This window comes from Cicer arietinum, chromosome 5 (genome assembly GCF_000331145.2).
Source record: "Cicer arietinum cultivar CDC Frontier isolate Library 1 chromosome 5, Cicar.CDCFrontier_v2.0, whole genome shotgun sequence".
NCBI classification, from domain to species: Eukaryota; Viridiplantae; Streptophyta; class Magnoliopsida; order Fabales; family Fabaceae; genus Cicer; species Cicer arietinum.
Window position 1 is genome coordinate 78114408 of NC_021164.2, and position 19663 is coordinate 78134070.

A 19663-nucleotide genomic window follows, 5' to 3' on the forward strand; every position below is an offset into this window, starting at 1 on the left:
CGATTTATGAAGCCATATTCGAGTTCAACGGCTATTGTCTTGTCAATGTGCTGTACCTCTAGTGTACTTCATGGGTCTGCTTATTGCCGTTTCATTGAGAAATAATATTTGTTCCGGTACACCCACAAATAAGAATACTTATATATAAATAAAATTACTTATATTTTTGAAATAATTATATAATATATATTTCTATGTTAGTGTGTTTCATCACTATTTATTTATATCTATGTCTAAATTAGTTTTTTTTTTTATCTTGTGGTTGTGTCCTGTATGAAAAAGTCTTTGAAGGATATCAATGGCTGATCTTAAAATATTGTTTATTGAAACTAAGAAAATAAATATAATATGTTTTAAAAGAAAATAATAGAATAAATATTCAAATTATTCTTAATTAAAAATAATATGAAAATTTAATTGGCATTAGAAATTAAAAAATAATCATTTATAATAATGTAAATTTTTATAATAGAGTGGATGAAAATAATTTATAATAGTTTTACATAAAAAACATTTAATCCTCTAAAGTAGAAAGAAGAAATATGGAGTCCTAAAAATATAAAAGAAAAATATAATAAAAACAAAAGTTAAAGATAATTATAAAAATAGTGGTGGAGACAACATCTATGTTTGTTATGAAAATAAAATGTTTGAAAATGTATTAAACTAATTTCTACAAATAATCACAATAATAACTTGTGTGGAGGTAAAAGCCCTCTTACCTCTTGAATGAATCCACCCTTGTGGGTACAAAGATTTAGATACATGATTTAGACACACAAAAAGAATAAAAGGTAAAAGAAACAAATTATATTTTTATGTGTGTCTAAATAATATCGATCATGAAGTTTAGTTTGTATTAAGTCTATGTTATACTAAGTTTTTTTAAAACATATAAGGTCAAAATTTCTAAATAAAAGTATATTTCGTTAAAGATGTTTGGATATATGTCACATAAAAAGTTTTTTAAATCTATTATATTGATTTATTTTAATAAATGTAAATAATATTTTTTATTATTATTGTAATTATTATATTTAATTTTAATCATTTTGTTAGATATTAAACTTTAATAATTTAAGCATATTAATTTGCTTTTGTTTTTTGGCATAAAATTGAAGTATGGTCTCATCTAAAGTTAAATTTTTTTTTAAATTGTAATTTAAAAATATATTTAATTATTTATTTAAATATAGTAAATTAAAATAAACTTTTAAATAAACTAACACGTTATCACCAAACTTCTATGAAAGTAAAACACAAATCTAAAATAGTAAATCAATAACATATCACATACTAGATTTTTTTTTAAAGATTAAACTACGATATTGCAAAGTCTTATTCAGTCCAATAATCTCACTCTATAATAATTAATAATTTTTAAGATTTAAAAAAAAACTTTAGCACGATAGAATTAGTTTTGTAGTCAAATTTAAAGAATAAAAAATGGGCACATCTTAATAAATTCAATAAAGAGGTAAATTTTATTTATTTTTATCAAAAGAGGCCAAAATATACATCATTATAAATTATAAATAAACTAATACTATAATAAATCTGCTGGAAGAGAAATATTGTTCATTACAAGAACTAAAAATTATAAAGCTATTGTTAAATAGAAAATTAATTATGTTAGCAAGTGAGCCCCTTTAAATTTATATGAGAATAAATAATTTAGTAATGTTTATTTGAATTTAAACTAATTAGAAGGCGTGTGTTAAAAATGTATTTTACAGGATACTTTTGATTAGTTGAAAAATAAGAACTGGAAAGTATATAACTTAGTTAAGTTAGCAACTCTTGGATATAATTTTATTTAATTATTTTCGTCAATGCCTTTTAAATGAAGGTGTCGTTGAAAATTTTTTTTTATTAAGATTTGAAAATTTTAATTATTTTATTAAATAAAATAGATAAAATTATAAGTTAAATAGTTTAATTGATAAAAATTTCAATTACCACATTCGTCATTTTTATAAATAAATGTTAATGATATTTTTATACCTAAAATAATTATTTAAATAATATTAATTTTAATAACCAAAAATACATATGTATATATATATTAAAACAAAATAAATCAAATAAATATCTTATTCATAAAGAAGAAAAAAGTCATTCACTATTACTTCTTAAAAGAATTAAAATTTCTAATGTTTTTTATATACCGATTACCACTTAGAGCATCTACAACGGGAGTGAAAATGAGTGCAGGAAATAAAAGAAGAAGAAAAAAAAGACTTTGAGAACAGAGAAAAATGGAAAGTCAATTTCAGATTCAAAGCACAGCAATAAAAAAACTTTGCAAACCAGTATGAAGCCCTAGCACCAATTCAGAATCCATCTCTTTTTGGTAATCTTTTTTTGCACCAATTCAAATTAGATTTCTAGGGTTTGAATAATCAAGATTTACCGAGTTGAACGTTCTTGGTTGAATTTCAAGAACATGATGTCACCGTCGGAAACAAAACAGAGAAGAATTGCCTCCAAACGCCAAACAAATAGAAAGAATCTTGAAACCTGAATGCGAAACTTGAATTCAGAAAAAGAGACCAAGATAGTACGTAGTAAAGGTGAGAATTCGAATTCGGACCACCGATTCAACGATTCAGTGACTACAGATTCCTCCAAATTCACGTTAGTGCCTTTTTTCTCTCCCTCAAATAGAAACTTGAAACGTTAGTGCCTTTAATATTTTTTTAAAAACAAAGTATTAAATTTTATTTTGGTAAAAATTATTATATTTTATTGTAAGCTGAAATTTGGGTGAAAAAGATATTGGCTAGGCAATGGCAAAAATCTTGGTCATGCACTTAGAGCATCTACAACGGGAGTGAAAATGAGTTCGTCCGCCAGCGTGTAATTACTTAACTTCCAGTTTTTTGTGGGTTCACCGTTGGAGTTGTGTCATGGTGTCATTACGGTACTGTCAGGAAGGAACGGTGCTTTATAGCAGTTACCTTTTTTTTTTTTCTATCTACTTTCTCAATTTACCTGTAACAATTAGTTTATAAGAGCATCTACAACGGGAGTAAAAATGAGTTCGTCCGTCAGTGTGTAATTACTTAACTTCCAGTTTTTTTTGGGTTCAACGTTAGAGTTGTGCCAAGGTGTCATCACGGTACTGCCAGGAAGGAACGATGCTTCATAGCAGTTACCTTTTTTTATTTTGTTTTTTCTATCTATTTTCACAATTTAATAATAATATAATTATAACCGCTACCTTTTATTAATTTATTAATAATAATAAATTTATTATTTTTTATTAATTTATATCCGTTAACTTCTTTTTAATTTATTAAATAATAATAATTTTGTAACCATTAGCTTTTTTTAGTTAATATATCACCGTTAGCCTTTTTTTTCTCCTTTAATTACGATTGTTAGCTTAAACAATTTGTTACTCATACTTTTTCTTCACAATTTTTGTTACAGAAGTTTATTAAAGTTTTTATTAACGTACTTTTTTTTATTTATTTTTCTATTTAAATTAATATTTTAAGTTATAATAAAATTAAATATTAATGTATAAATTAAAGTAATAGAATATAACATAGATTTTTTAAAAGTTAAACCGTAAAAAAATGAATGAGTTGATTTAGGATGATGTGGCATACTAGAACTTGAATCAACAAATGAGTGAATTACTTCAAAATGATGTGGCACAGTGGACCCCATCTAAAGAATCCATATTGAGTTCACCGTTGTAGATGCTCTTAAGTGATCCATGATAAAACACACCCAATAAAGATAATTTACTCCCTTGGTTTTCAAATATAAGTATAAACTTTGAAAAAAGAGTTATAATATTTTTATATATCTATTAGTCATTTGTTCAAATGAATTGGACCAATCGAATTATGACACGTAAGCGTCGATGACTCCATCTTCTTCAAAACAATGTTATATATATAAGGACGTTTTGAATCGAGAAAGCCTGGGTTGGTGTGGCCTTCAATTTATCTATCTATCTGCACTTCATTTTGGAGGAAACCATATTGCACAAAGTAATAATTACTAACTAATCACCACAACTAATCAATTGTTATAATTACTAATTAGCGAAGCAGTTAGAGGTAGATCGAGCGGAGAATATGAAGATCTCAGGGTCAATTTGGTCAATGGCACATCTCTGTCTCTTCCTACTATTACTCATCGGAATGTCTCACGCCGTTGATGACAAATGTGCTGCCTGTAAAGCTGTTGCGGTAATCTATTTCTGTGATTCTTTCTCTTTCTTTTCATTCCTCCCAAATTGATTCATATTTCACTCATTTAATTTCATTACTTGTTTGTCGTTGATTTGATTTTACATGATTTTGTGTTGCAGGGGGAGCTAGAGATTGGACTTTCCAGTGTAACATGTTTATTTCAATTCAATTTAAATTGCTTGTGGCTGTAATATGTTATGATCCATTCATTCATTGCATTTGCATTTGCATTTACACAACACAGGAAAGGCCGCGGAATCATTTGGATATGCGCCATCGTTTGGACTCCAAGGGCCAGCGTCAAGGAAAGCTAATCGATTACCGGTATGATGTAATAACTTTTGGATTGAATTATTTGTACTTGTCTAGTGACACAATGACTTGTGAGATAGTTTGTTAGAGCTTATGAAAAAAAACTTAGACCTATTTATAAGTTGTTTTCAACTTATTTTCATAAGATCTTCAAGATAGCTTATGAAAATAGCGTATATGAAAAGATTTTGTAGTAAGGAGAGTAGATCAAATGGAAACTAGTCAAACCGCTAGAGACAGAGAAAGACCTAGCAAAAGTATAAGAGACTAATGAGTTGGAAAACGATATGTTATATGATAGAATGTTATAGCGTCATTTAATCCATCTAGTCGATCCTACTTAATGGGATAAGAGTTAAGACTTGGTTGTCGTTGTTACCTTTTGCTATAGAAAATAGATTTAGCTAATTAAGCACTTATGCTATAAAGGCTTATTATACACTCATATATATATACCTATACCTATGCATGGGCCTACGCCGTCACGCTTCAACAGTTCAACTTTACACCTCTCTCTTAATTAGAAGCTTGTGGGAAAGGGAATTGTTGAAATGAATACAGTATGCAGGGAAAATTGATAACTGAATCCTCTACCTTTTGGTTTCCAGAATTCAATCTGACATCTGACACCGAAACTTTTGGTCATCTCATCTCATCTCATCTCATTTCTTCAAACAATTATAATTACATCTCCATATGTTGATCTCTCTGAAGGAAAAAAAATGCATTTGCTCTCATTACTTACTCGCATCTAACGACTCCTTAACTGTGAAACTGTTTTGTACAACATTCAGAATTAGCGAGTTAAGAGTGGTTGAACTTCTTGATGGCCTTTGCGAAAAGATGCAAGAGTACTCACTCAAGGTGCTTGTTTAATTACTCTGCATCGGTTCCTTATCTTATCATTTTGTTGTATAGGCGGCGTATGAATTTCTCTATGGAAATTAGTTTATCTTTTCTGTTGTAAGAAATTTACATGCATCTTTATCTGCTACGACTTCTATATCACTTTGATTCTGTTACAAAGTTTAAGATACTCTAGAATGGGCGTTATTGGCACTGTGTTTCCAACTGTTTTTGCAGATACTTAAAGATTCATCACATATATGGTTCAAAGTGGGTATCTGGGATAACCTCACAAGTATGCACTCTATTTCATCTTCCTTTGGTTTAGCATGCTTGACTTCATGAAATATCTCCCTTTGTTTGCCAACTGATCCATATATTTTCAGAACTGTTACTTGATGAGTTCTTCAGCCTTAAGAAAAACATGCTAAAGTTTTCATGGAAAACAACTAAGGATAATAGTTAAGAACCTATTATGCTATATTTTAATGCTGCACCTGTCTATTCTAGTACATTTGGGTTTTACAGTACTCAACATAGCAATGAAACAGTTGAAAATGAAAATAGTTAAGAAACTATTATAGTTAACTAAGGATAATAGTTAAGAAACTATTATGCTATATTTTAATGCTGCACCTGTCTATTCTAGTACATTTGGGTTTTACGGTACTCAACATAGCAATGACACATTAAAACAGTTGAAAATGATAAGAGATTAATCATTGCCTTGCTTGTTGTGTCAGAACGACTATGTTTTGTAAATATTACTAAATCTCATATAAATATATTTAGCATTCTGATTGCAAGTCTCCATAAACTGGAAAGGTAGCTGTAATTTAATTGGATTCATCAAGTATTTGAGAATCATGTTCTGCAAGATTTTTACATGTCAACTTATCAACCTGTCGCTGCTTATAATGCAAATGCCTGATTTTGAACTCCTTATTTCACAATGGTCATGTATACGTATTAAAGACTTTAATTCCTTAATGATTAATAACTAGTATGAATTATTTCAGTTTGCTGCATTGTCATGCTTATTCCAGTGTTTACCATTTTAGTTGTTTACTTTTTGTTTTTCTGTTTTCTTGTTTTTGATACCTTGGCAAGTAAATATTTATTAGTCATCAAAGTTATTTGAACAAATATTGTTCTTGCCAGATAAACAAGAAGCTCGGGCATATTCAAAAGACATCTCTTCTTTTTGTGGAAGGTAAGAGGCAACTAGGTCTATGTTTTAATAAAATTTATTTAACAGGGATATATATCGCATCAAAGCTTTGCCTTTAGCTTTTGCAAGAAGTGACTTTAAAGCTTGAGTACTGCTGCTGTGCACTAACCATATGTGTGTACTATGACCAGATTACTCGAAGAAACAGAAGATGAGGTGAGTTTTCATTTTTCATGATTCTTCTGCAGTTATTTTACATGTGTTTATCTGCATTATATGGTATGGTGAATTATTTCTGATGATGCCATGTCTTGTAGCTGGCTGAATTGATAAAGAAAGGATCTGTTACAGTGGGAAGTGTGAGCAAAGTTCTTTGTCAAGATTTGAGCAAACACTGCAGTCAGACGAGGTAGCTTCAATGATAATAGTTAGAATTTATTTTACCTAAGTTATTCACTTGATTTTCTGCACATACACATTTGTTGTGGTCGTGAACTTTTGGGGTACCCAAAAGCTTGTATGGTTTTAGTTCATATCATTCATTATTTATTGATTGGGAACAAACATCCTAGCTTTTGTTAGTCTGAGGAGCCTTCCCTTTCTGATCTATTGTTCCTAATGGGGCTTATAATAATGACTAACGAGTTTGAATGTGTAAGTCATATTGACACATGTAGGAATTAGGACAGTTTCACACTTGCTTTTCATAGCCGTTGCTGCTCTCTTCAGAATTCTCTAACATCCATTTGGCTATTTACCAAATACTCTTCACGGTTTGTGCTATCCTACCTTAAGGATCTAAAATGTTACAAACATATACTCCAAAATGATAAGATAAACTAGAAAGACCTGCCTTAAGGGGGAACATTAAAATAAATTCCTAATGAGATTCTTGCAAGTTGGCCTGTCAGAACATACCTGCACTATGTGAAAATCCTGTATTTATTATGATTCTTAAAAATTAAAAAGATGTATATGGATATAACTGAGAATAATGTATTTATGCAGTGTATCACATGAGGCGGAGGTCATTGATGACGGAGATAATGATGAGCTCTAAAACCCTGGATATTAGGGTGGCTGGAAATATCTGCCTTTAGGCAATTAAAAATTAACAGAATGCATCACAAAATTGATGGTGTTGTCCTTTTTGTAGTTGGTCTTAAGAGTTAGAATGCCTTTCATTTTTCTTAATTAAGAGACATTGTACTGATATGGTTGATCGGACTCTAATCAAGTTATGATTACGACTTCACGGTCGCTCACTGCACTCTAAAGTATTTTATTTTGAATGCTGGGTTATTCAGACAGGTATTGCCTGATGCCTCTACAGATACATACTAGTAGTTACATAAAAAAGAAGCTTCAGAATTCTCTTAGAACATTCATAAACTAAACAGATACAGAGAGGCTAATAGATACGTTGGTTGCTGACCAAGGGAATTTATATTTTTGGTTTCTTTACTTGTGTTTATTTAGATGTTACTTCCTTCTCTTGTCCCTCGTCTAGTGTTACGAGTCTTTATCATACAGGTTACATTTGCGTTATGAAACTTTGATGGAGACTTCAAAACCAACAATATATTGCTTGGCTATATTGCAAAAAATGTCAATATTTGCAAGCTAAATGTGTCCGGATTGTTTTATGAAGATTGTGTCCAGATTGTTTTATGAAGATTCTAGAGTTAGTCGAACAAGTCTTCTATAGTCATAAGACCAAATTATAGTGTTTATACACATATGCAAAAGAGACATTCTTTCAAATAATAGTTAAAAAATAATAATAATTATCGATGTTTAAAAAAATCACTTTTATGTGAGGGTCTAATCATGAAACATTTAGTTTTTTGACTATCTAAAACTAGTTCGAGCTAGTTTAGCATGCTCTTAAATGAGGTTAAAAATAAACTGTAATTAGTTCCTCAATTATTTTTCCTTTAATTTTATTGGAAATCTGACCTTAAAGAAGTTGTGTGTCTCCTTAAAAAAAAGTTGTCTACACGTGTGATAGCATATTATCGATGCGTACTGTCTAATAATATCATAGCATATTGGCTAAAGTATTCAACGTTCTTACCACAACTTTTGTCCCTTACAAGCCGTCAGCATCGTCCATCTATCAAGTATTTTTCATTTGGGATGTTCTTGTGAAGAAAGGGATCCCAAAAGTTGTTTGATAGGAGTAATGCACATACATTTTCATCTGAAAAGTATCATACGCATACCTTTTTTACTAAAAAACAATTAGTACCCGTTAATTTACACAATACAAAATGCCTAAAGTAGAAATATATTAATCACCAATATGGTGAGATTCAAGTGATAAATATTTGAGTTAGTTAATTATTTGGTGGGAATTTGATCTTTGCTACATGCATTAAATACCTTAAAACTTAAAAAATGTGTTTTTTCAACTTAAAAAATGTGTTTTTTCAACGTAATTTCTATTATTTATCTCTTATCAAGTGTTTTAACTAGGGATGACAATTAGACCCATATTCAGTGGGTATCCGCAAAGAAAACCCACAATGGGTAGGGTGAAAACCCGCATAATGGGTTTGGGCATGGGGATGGGTAATTACCCGCAAAATTAAGCGGGTATGGGTACTACAGTACCCACCCCGCCCCGCACTCGCACTTATATAAATATATTATTTATTTATTTAATTATTTATTATATTAGTGTTTAGTTTAATTAATTGTTTTCTTTTTATGTTTTAACATATATTAATATCATTGGACCATTACAATATTTATAATTGAAACATAAACGTTTGCAAAATTTTTAAGAATCTAATTATGATAAATAGTAAATAATTGTGATTTTATAACTTATAGTTATATCTTATTAATTGTGACTATATAATTATACTTGCAACTTTGTATTAATTATCTCAGATAATATTATCGTATGACTTGCAATTTCACAAAATATTTACAAAATATTAATTGTGTATTGTAATGAGTGTTCATTTGAAATGTTTAATCTCTCTCACTTTCTTATAAGGGGTGTATTTATGAAAATATTCACCTTCTTCTAAATTATTGATCAGTTAAGTTCTAGAAAAAAAAAATTATAGTCCTCTAAATTTAAATCAGTTTTTGTTCGGACTCAATCTTCATATTTTACCTCTTCACCATCTTCCTTCTCCACTTCATCTTTAAATAACCTAAAACCTAAAATTTGCAATTCCAATAAAAAATTCAAAACTTCGATGATGTGAATTAGAGAAAAATCAAAATAAAAAATTCATTATTCCAACAAGAATTAAAAATTAGTTATTGTAAAAATTTATTATTGATCAAATATTATGTTTCTTACAAATACCAAACACAAAAATGTGTATTGTCTAAGAATATTTGAGTTAACAAATATTTTTAGTTATAATATTTTATGGTTCAAATTTAAGAGTATTTTAATGATTTTTAACAATTATATTTTTTATTTATCAATTTATTTTAATAACTCGGTACGAATCATATGAATGTTTAGGTATCCAACATGTACAAATACTATAATATTTTTCAAAATGAGAGTAAAAATACTATAACATTGCAAAAAAAAACTTAGGTCAAATTGCACTTTTACTCATTTATGTTTGATCCAGTTCCCAGATGTACAAACAACCCAATTATTTTTAATAGATTTATGGCGAATTTCTATGTATTTTCAACAATTCATTTTTAATTCTTATCAGAATGATAGATTTCTTATTTTGATTTTACTATAGTTCACATAATCGATGTTTTGAATTTTCTTATTAGAATTACAAATTTTAGATTATTTCAAGATGAAGATGTTGAAGAGATAAAACACATATAAATTGAACCTGAAAATTAATTTAAATTTAAAGAATCATAAAGATATTTTTTTAAAACTTAATAATCAATATAAAATTGTTTATTTTTATAATTTGGGAACTTCGTAACAGCAGTGCTATTTAAAGGACCTAAAAGAAACATAAATAATCTTTTAAAAAATTGTATAAAACTTAAACGATTAAAAGTGAAATTTAGCATACTCAAAATGAGGGTTGAGATGTGAAGAAATTATTAGGAGAGTCGTTAAAGTTGAGTTGAGTTGGTAGTAAGAAAATATGAGGACCTATTCTGTATCTGAATTTTTTTAATGAAAAAAAGAAAGTTGAAAAAGACGGTGATTTGTGTTCCCATGTGTAAAATGATACCGTGCGTGAAGCAGTTGAGAGATAAGATTTGAGCGGGTGATACTTTATTAATTAATAATTGCAATTTGCAACGTGAACCCCACTTCCTTTCCCATTCCCTTTCTGATATTTTTTTTTTGTGATGTGTTCTTATCACTACCAATATATTGTTTCTTTCATTTCTTGTTACTATTTTTATTCTTCACTCCAACCTAACATAATCTTTTTTTCATTCACAGTTTTAATTACAACACAACTTTTTCTTTTTCACTGCTTAGGTGTTGCTTGTCTTTAAGTTTTCTATCTTCATATATACTAATACTATATACTTAACAAATGCATTGTTTAGTTCAGATTTTTTAGATGAATTTATTTTTGTTTCCTTACTTTTATTTTTACTGTGTGTTGGTGTTGGTGTTGGGAGAAGGAAGAGGAGTTTATTCAAATTCAAATTCAAATTCAAATTCAAATGTCTCATTTTCAAGACCCACCTTTGTAAACATTGGAGCTATCTTCACCTTTGATTCCTCCATTGGTAAAGTTGCGAAGCTTGCTATGGAAGAAGCTGTCAAAGATATCAACTCCAATTCCAACATTCTTCATGGAACTCAACTTCGTCTCCATATGCAAACTTCCAATTGTAGTGGTTTTGATGGCATGATTCAAGGTATTCTAATTCCCTCTATTCTCTCATATTATTATTATTATTAGATTCATTTCTAAATCAACATTTATTAGATTCCTCCAATGCACGAGGACAAAATGTTAGTTATGATTTACAATTTGTTGCGTTCAATTATTAAGTTAAGTTAGTTAGTTAGTTAGTTACAATTTACAAGTTCAGTTGTTGAGTCAGTTAGTTACAATTTACGATTTGTTGTGTTCACTTATTTAGTAAGTTGGTTATGATTTTTACAATTTGTTGTGTTCAGTTATTATTGAGTAGCAATGAAGTTTAACAGTAAATAACAGTATCACATTAAACATAGATCAACGGTGTTTAACCGAAAATTACATGATTGAAAAAAGATTTGTGATTGTGAACCTATTGTATTCCATTTGTTGCAGCTTTGCGGTTCATGGAGACCGATGTAATTGCCATACTAGGTCCACAATCTTCTGTAGTTTCCCACATAGTATCTCATGTTGCAAACGAGCTTCGTGTTCCTATGCTGTCATTTGCAGCTACAGACCCTACACTCTCATCGCTGCAGTTCCCTTTCTTTGTCAGGACAACACTCAGTGATTTGTACCAAATGACTGCTGTTGCTGAAATCATTGATTTTTATGGATGGAAGGAAGTTATTGCTATTTATGTAGATGATGATTATGGACGAAACGGTGTGTCTGTGTTAGAAGATGCGCTCGCAGGAAGGCGTTGTAGAATCTCCTACAAGGCAGGGATCAAATCAGGACCTGATGTTGATAGGGGTGAAATCACCAATTTGCTTGTGAATGTGGCGCAGATGCAGTCTCGAGTTATTGTTGTCCATGCACATTCTAATTCTGGATTTATGATCTTCAAAGTGGCGCGTTATCTTGGGATGATGCAGGAGGGTTATGTCTGGATAGCCACAGATTGGCTTTCCACTGTTTTAGATTCTTCTTCTCTTCCTTTGGAGACAATGGATACTCTGCAGGGAGCACTTGGTTTGCGGCAGCATACGCCTGATACTGATAAGAAAAAAGCATTTTTCACCAGGTGGAACAAGATAACTGGTGGTTCCTTAGGGTTACATTCTTATGGTCTCCATGCTTATGATTCCGTTTGGCTGGTTGCACGAGCTATCGATGAGTTTTTCAATCAGGGCGGGGTCATTTCGTGTACCAATTACACAAGTTTGCATGATAAGGGAAAGGGTGGTGGTCTTAACCTTGATGCAATGAGCATATTTGACAACGGAACGCTTCTATTGGACAACATATTGCAGAGTGATTTTGTTGGATTATCAGGTCCAATGAAATTTGATTTGGATAAAAATCTTTTTCGACCAGCCTATGACATCATTAATGTTGTTGGAAATGGTTTTCGTCGAATTGGCTACTGGTCTAACTATTCTGGGTTGTCAATTGTATCTCCTGAGACACTGTATGCTAACCCACCTAATAGATCAAGTGCAAACCAGCACCTTCACAGTGTGATATGGCCTGGAGAAACACCATCCAGGCCCCGTGGATGGGTCTTCCCCAACAATGGAAAACAATTGAGAATTGGTGTGCCTATCCGAGTCAGTTTCCATGAATTTGTATCACCTGTAAAGGGAACTGATACGTTTAAAGGGTTCTGCGTTGATGTATTTGCAGCAGCTGTAAATTTGTTACCATATGCCGTTCCTTACCGATTTGTACCGTTTGGTGATGGTCGAAAAAATCCAAGCTACACAGAACTTGTCAACTCAATAACCACTGGTGTAAGTACTGGCTTATAAATCTGATCTTCGATGTATGCAACAGTTTTTAACTTCCATTATTTAATTTCAACTGGTTAATTCTTTCATTTACGCGGTTCAGTATTTTGATGGTGCTGTTGGCGACATTGCCATTGTCACAAATCGGACAAGGATTGTAGATTTTACACAGCCGTATGCTGCATCTGGACTTGTTGTGGTGGCCCCTTTTAAGAAGATCAATTCAGGCGGTTGGTCTTTCCTGCAGCCATTCACTCCTTCCATGTGGATTGTGACTGCTTGTTTCTTCTTTTTCGTTGGGATAGTTGTATGGATTCTGGAACACAGGATAAATGATGAGTTCAGGGGTCCACCTAAACAACAATTTATAACCATATTATGGTTAGTTATTTATCTGTTTTATCATACTGCTGCGCTTGGCTAATTAATTGCATATTTTTTATATATGATATGTTATAAACAAAGACTACTACTACTAGTGTTGGTTTGATTCTGCGGTGAAAAAAAATTAATTTTGAATTAATTGATTCATGTAAAAGTGAGTTGAACAATAGATTTTAGGCGAAAAATCAATGCTAGAGGTAAAAACTCCAAATTCGAGCTTCAAGTTAGAACCAATTTTGGAATCAATTATATTCAAGCACATTCAAACATGTTAAAATCAATTGTACTCCTCTAGAGTCAATTTTCCATCATCCAAAAGTGAAATCAAACAAACAATAAGAAGTGGTTTCAGCTGCTGTTCATGCAATGGAATGCATAGGCAGCACCTATCTGTTTCTCATATCATGTTTATTAGATTTTCACGTGCCATTTTTCTTGTCAATAGGATGTAGAAAGAATTTAAGAATTTATAGTTTCAATTTGCCATTTTGTGAGGATGTTACAGGATATCATTTGTCTTCATCTTGAATATGGCAGTCTCAATTGTTTCTGATCCATCTATTTTTACGTGCATGCAGGTTTAGTCTGTCTACTCTATTTTTTTCTCACAGTAAGTGTTACTCCAGTTACTTTTGTTTGTTGAAACTTGAATGGACATAATGAAGCAACTTTATCGGGTTTTTCTTTGTTACTTCTGCAGGAGAGAATACAGTGAGTGCTCTTGGTCGCGGTGTGGTGCTCATATGGTTGTTTGTGGTTTTGATCATTAATTCAAGCTACACTGCAAGTTTAACATCCATACTCACAGTGCAGCAGTTATCTTCACCTATCAGTGGCATTGATAGCTTGAAAGCTAGTGATGAACCTATAGGGTTCCAAGTGGGTTCGTTTGCGGAACGTTACTTGACTGAAGATATCGGAATATCCAAATCTAGACTTGTTGCACTTGGATCTCCAGAAGAATATGCTAAGGCACTTCAACTTGGTCCTAATAAAGGAGGTGTTGCTGCTATTATAGACGAACGGCCCTATGTCGAAATATTCTTATCAGCTCAATGCACATTCAGGATTGTAGGTCAGGAGTTCACCAGAAGTGGCTGGGGTTTTGTGAGTATCTCTACCTTTTAGATCAATAATCAATGGGAAAAAGAAAATGGATATTTGAATTCAGCATAGATATTAGGATGTTTTCTGCACATCTGTGATTCTGTGATTATATTATCTTTCAAATATCTTGAATGGAAAAACTGGATCGTCATTTACATCAATTGCATATTTGATCAATGTGGATTGTTAATATATGCATATCCGAGTAACTCATCATCTTGAATATGTGTTGCCGATGTTATAATAATAGCAAGACTTGTGTTTTTTTTTTTGGGGTGATAGGCATTCCCTCGTGACTCCCCTTTGGCTGTGGATTTGTCAACTGCCATTCTACAACTTTCAGAAACCGGTGATCTGCAGCGGATTCATGATAAGTGGATGACACGAAGCACATGTAGTTTAGATAATACTGAAATTGATTCAGATCGTCTTCAGCTTAAAAGCTTCTGGGGTCTTTTCATCATTTGCGGGTTGGCTTGCTTTATCGCTCTCCTCATATATTTTTTGCAGATTATGTTACTGTTATGGCGTTCTGCTCCGTCTGAACCTGCTTCTAATGTTGGCCCAATGCAAAGATTTCTTTCACTCGTCGACGAGAAGAAAGATCCATCAAGGAGTGAAAGAAGAAAGAGGAATGGAGATGAAATGTCACCTGAAGATCAAATCGAAAGGCAACCAAAGAGGATACAGATAGTAACAGAAGCTGAGTTCAAATCAAACAATTGACCCTTTGATTTCATTGAATATTTATTGGTCTTAGCCTTTGTGCTATTTTTGTACAAATACCAAATATTAGAGCTTCATTGTAAATGATTCTAGATATAAAATTATTTGTCTTACGGGATATATCTTGGAAGTTTTTCAGGGATAGTTACTTGATTTATGAGACTGAAACAATGGGGAGTTATCTCAAAGAACATGTTAGTACTTGTATTACATTCTATACAAACACCATTAAAACTTGTAATATACTCGTGCAAGGATGATCAAGTATTTTTACATTTTCACTTTTGCAGTATTTTCATGCAAGGATGAGCAAGTATTTTTATGTAAGGTTACTGCTGGGACTTGGCTAGGCATTAATAAATTTAAAGACTTGTAAATCAGATATCAGAAGAAGTGCATTGTTATAAATACATAATGATAATTAAGAATCATTGTTACAGAAAAACTCATTATTGACCACAGATAAATTTAAACTTAGTCTTGATCTCCCAGACATCACATAACACAGTGTCTGTCTTAACAAATTTGTTCTTCTTTCTCATTTAAATGATATAATACATTAACAAAAAGGAAAAAACAAATGGCTTGCTGGTAGAGGTAATAATCAAGTCAGAAAATGATCATCCTCTATTCATAAACTTTACATTCATCATCGGCCGGGTTTGTCTCACAGAAATCCTCTAATGGGTCTCCACTACCTTTTTGAGGGGTGCCTGGCCATTTGTTTGCTACTAGATGTGCTAAATCCACCACTCTTTGGCTGAAATTACCAACATTGTAACTATCAATAACATGATCTATATTGCAACGACATAAAAAGATGCATGGATGTTCTATTTGTATCTATCTATTGGATTGGAAGTTAGTGACATGACATGAAACTTATTATATGGATAGTGACCTAACCTGTAACCCCATTCATTGTCATACCAAGCAACCACCTTCACCATATCATCTCCCATGACCATAGTCAAGGAAGAGTCAATAGTTGAAGAAACATCAGTGCAGCGGAAGTCAACAGACACTAGCGGAAGATCACACACATCCAACACACCTTTCAGTGGCCCCTCAGCTGCCTTTCTAAATGCTGCATTGACATCTTCAGCTGAAATACCCTTCTTCGCAACATTGATCACAAGGTCAACAACTGAAACATTGGGTGTCGGCACACGGAGGGCAATTCCGTTGAGCTTTCCCTTGAGCTGCGGCAGCACTAAAGACACGGCCTTGGCTGCTCCTGTGCTGGTGGGGACAATGTTCAGTGCTGCAGCCCTGGCTCTTCTCAAGTCCCTATGTGAAGCATCCAGAAGCCTCTGCACAAACAACTCTTATTGTAACTTATCCATTTTTCAGTTGTTAGATTGAATAGTATATCCTAACAAACTTGTAGTGGTTGATCTTGTACCTGGTCTCCTGTGTAGGAATGCGTGGTTGTCATGGTTCCCTTCACAATTCCTGGAAATATATATCAAAGAGAATTAAGTGGCTTTGATCAAGGAATCAAATGTTGCTCTTACAATATTAACTACTGATATTACGAGGTTTTAGTTCAATGGTAAAAGTTTGACCTTGTAACCTTAAACAACAAAGTTCAAATTCCCTCGAGAGTAGTTGTAAAATAGTCATCAATGTCACTTTAAGAAATAATAGTTTCTCCCTCCCAATTTTTTTAAAAAAAACCTCAGTATGATGAGTATCAGAATTTTTGCTTACCAAACTCTTCATCCAGGATTTTCACAAAGGGAGCAAGACAGTTTGTGGTGCAAGAAGCATTGCTGTACATTAAGAAACAAAAGAATGAATATGATTAATCAATCAATACAAAACACTATTTTGCATTGACATTCTCAGTTGCAATACCCTTCTTCTAAATCTCAACATTCACAACAAAGTCAATAACTGAAACACTAATCTTGCTCACCAAGGCACACAAACACCAAAACCTTACCTTATGATGTCAGCTACATCATGACCATAGTCTTGTTCATTTACTCCAACAACATAAGTTGGAATATCAGCACCCTTTGCAGGTGCAGTGATGATAACTTTCTTAGCACCTGCTTGGATGTGTTTTCCAGCACCAGGGCCATCCACAAACACTCCTGTTCCCTGAACAAAAATTCATTCATGTTTTTCAAAAATGTAATTAATAAATAATGTTGACAAATTTTCGCTTGATTGAGGAATGTTAGTAACCAAATTTTCAAACTCAAACTCAGGTTCACTGCTATCATTATATCATTGTTGTTGGATAAAGAATGGAAAGCTCATATCTTGACTTCATCCAACGACTTTGATATAATATGATTGTGGTTACTACATAGTTTATGACTACAGTGAATCCAAATTCCACTGTCATACACACTATTTAAAAAGTAAAATTAGTGATCTCATAAATTAATCATTTGTTAAAATAAGTTGTTGATTTTTTTAAGAAATGAACCAATCACATGCTTGTATTTTCATTTTGTGGCCTTTGATGTATGATGTTTGAAATAAATCAAGCAGATAGTTAAGGACTTACCTCAATAACAATGTCAATTCCAAGCTCAGCCCAAGGAAGCTTAAGAGGATCCCTGCTAGAGACAACCTTGATGGGTTTACCATCAACTGTAATGGTCTCATTATTTAGTATTTTCACATCTGCTTTAAAAGTTCCGAGCATCGAATCATATTTCAACAAGTGTGAAGCCTGAAAATGTGAAACAAGAGGAAGTCACTATTACTATACCATTAAATTCAGTGAAACTAAGGGCTTGTTATGATTGGTTTATTTGAGTTTATCCACCGGTGTAGGCACTTGTAAGACTATTTGCGAGCGCTTATGAAAAAAGCTTATGATATGTCCATAAGCTGATTTCATCTTATTTTCAATAAGCTCTTCAAGATAACTTGTGAAAATAGCTTATAGTTTATATGAAAATAGTTTGCCTTTATTTGATCTTTTGTTATAGAAATAGCTTATTTATAAACACTTATATGATAATCGTTTATGTTACAAGCGCTTATTTAAGTGGCATATCCAAACATAACCCAATTAATCTGTAGTAACAAAACAAACTCAGTCCAATTAAAGGAGCAATGACATTTGAAAACTTACATTCTTGACACCACCACTGTCATTGACAACAATTACTTCAAGGGGCGAGTCCTTTCGTTCGTGCCAGCATCTGAGGAAATTTCTACCAATGCGTCCGAAACCATTGATTGCTACCTTCAACTTAGCCACAGTCTCTCCCCTCACAGGAATTGATCCAACGGCAGCCTGATTATAATTTGCAAATCATAAGCAAATTGAATTTATTTAGCTTCAATGCAGTTACCAAAGATGTTACATATTTGTAATGACTTTAATCATCTTTAAGAGATTTCAAAGAATGGCTTTAAAAGGAGACATTAATCTACAATTTTTTTGTGTTTCCTTGCAAATATGTATTGATTCCAACATTTTCTAAACGAAGGGTGTATTTTTTTTATAGACAAATGTTAGTATATTAGCTGATATGTAAGCCTTTTTCTCCTTTGTCGAGATTTAAGCTCTGGTCCTATAACTCATCATCTTAAACCAGTTGAGGAAAAGTATATCTAAATAGGATAATTTAGCTAAGGATAAATATATTTAGCTACAAAGAATATCATAAAAGCTAATAGATTTTGTGTGACACATAATAGAATGAAGGAATCTATCATGATCCAATGAGATATATAAAAGTTGTGAGTAGAAAATAACCTTGGAAGTGAGTTGTGCAGCTACAACATCAGAAAAGGAAGAGTCTCTAGCATTATTGGCATAGGTAATGCATGATGTTGATTTTAGTCCACAGAATTCAGCCACCTCAAGTCTCTGATCAAAGCAAAGTTAAGTGAATTAAGAAACTTTATATTAATTAATTATATGAAATAAAGTATCCATAAAGGTCACAATTTTAGAGAGAATGAAACCTTTGAGGCACATTGGGTTGGGAAATTGTGAGATGCCTTAGATGGAAACCTTGTGTTTGTGGGAATTCTTGTAGAAGCTAAAGCTGCATGAGTAGTGGCCATGCCTAAGATGCAACCAAGCTGAATTACAACTCTTTTGTGAGTGTTTATATGCAAAATGAAAATTATGGTTGATGAATGAGTGGTTAATATTTTTCTTTGTAGATTTTTCTCAAGTTGGTTGTGAAAAAGAAAATTATGGTTGCTGAATGAGTGGTGAATATGTTGTAAGAATATCTCTATAAGATAAGATAATGTTTTTGACATCCATGTATTCATATCATTGGAATTCTTATTTTGAGCCACATATATATAAATATAAATTATAAAATAACGTATAAGGAGGGAAAG

General features: G+C 32.0%; 3 protein-coding genes across 4 annotated transcripts; 2 read left to right on the forward strand and 1 right to left on the reverse strand.

The window, feature by feature from the left end:
* Positions 1 to 3939: 3939 nt before the first annotated feature.
* LOC101506006 (uncharacterized) lies at positions 3940 to 8000 on the forward strand. The gene is made up of 9 exons (XM_004500793.4): positions 3940 to 4208; positions 4331 to 4357; positions 4456 to 4535; positions 5318 to 5387; positions 5607 to 5664; positions 6531 to 6582; positions 6732 to 6756; positions 6858 to 6949; positions 7549 to 8000. The coding sequence occupies exons 1-9, from the start codon at positions 4095 to 4097 to the stop codon at positions 7598 to 7600; spliced, it is 570 nt and encodes a 189-aa protein (XP_004500850.1). The 5' UTR covers positions 3940 to 4094; the 3' UTR covers positions 7601 to 8000.
* A 2645-nt stretch (positions 8001 to 10645) lies between these two features.
* Positions 10646 to 15451, forward strand: LOC101505452 (glutamate receptor 3.3). 2 transcript variants are annotated; one of them, XM_073369178.1, is made up of 7 exons: positions 10646 to 10763; positions 11134 to 11373; positions 11775 to 13117; positions 13218 to 13495; positions 14077 to 14108; positions 14199 to 14605; positions 14888 to 15451. In XM_073369178.1, the coding sequence occupies exons 2-7, from the start codon at positions 11262 to 11264 to the stop codon at positions 15329 to 15331; spliced, it is 2616 nt and encodes an 871-aa protein (XP_073225279.1). In that variant the 5' UTR covers positions 10646 to 10763; positions 11134 to 11261; the 3' UTR covers positions 15332 to 15451. The 2 variants fall into 2 exon arrangements, with proteins under 2 accessions (XP_073225279.1, XP_004500848.1); XM_004500791.4 differs by lacking the exon at positions 10646 to 10763 and having other exon boundaries at positions 10920 to 11373.
* Positions 15452 to 15715: 264 nt separating this feature from the next.
* Positions 15716 to 19592, reverse strand: LOC101505130 (glyceraldehyde-3-phosphate dehydrogenase B, chloroplastic). The gene is made up of 9 exons (XM_004500790.4): positions 19274 to 19592; positions 19062 to 19175; positions 18432 to 18596; positions 17856 to 18023; positions 17280 to 17440; positions 17045 to 17106; positions 16737 to 16786; positions 16238 to 16644; positions 15716 to 16091 (listed from the first exon to the last, which is right to left on the reverse strand). Exons 1-9 carry the CDS (start codon positions 19589 to 19591, stop codon positions 15959 to 15961), a joined length of 1578 nt encoding a protein of 525 aa, XP_004500847.1. The 5' UTR covers position 19592; the 3' UTR covers positions 15716 to 15958.
* Positions 19593 to 19663: the final 71 nt, after the last annotated feature.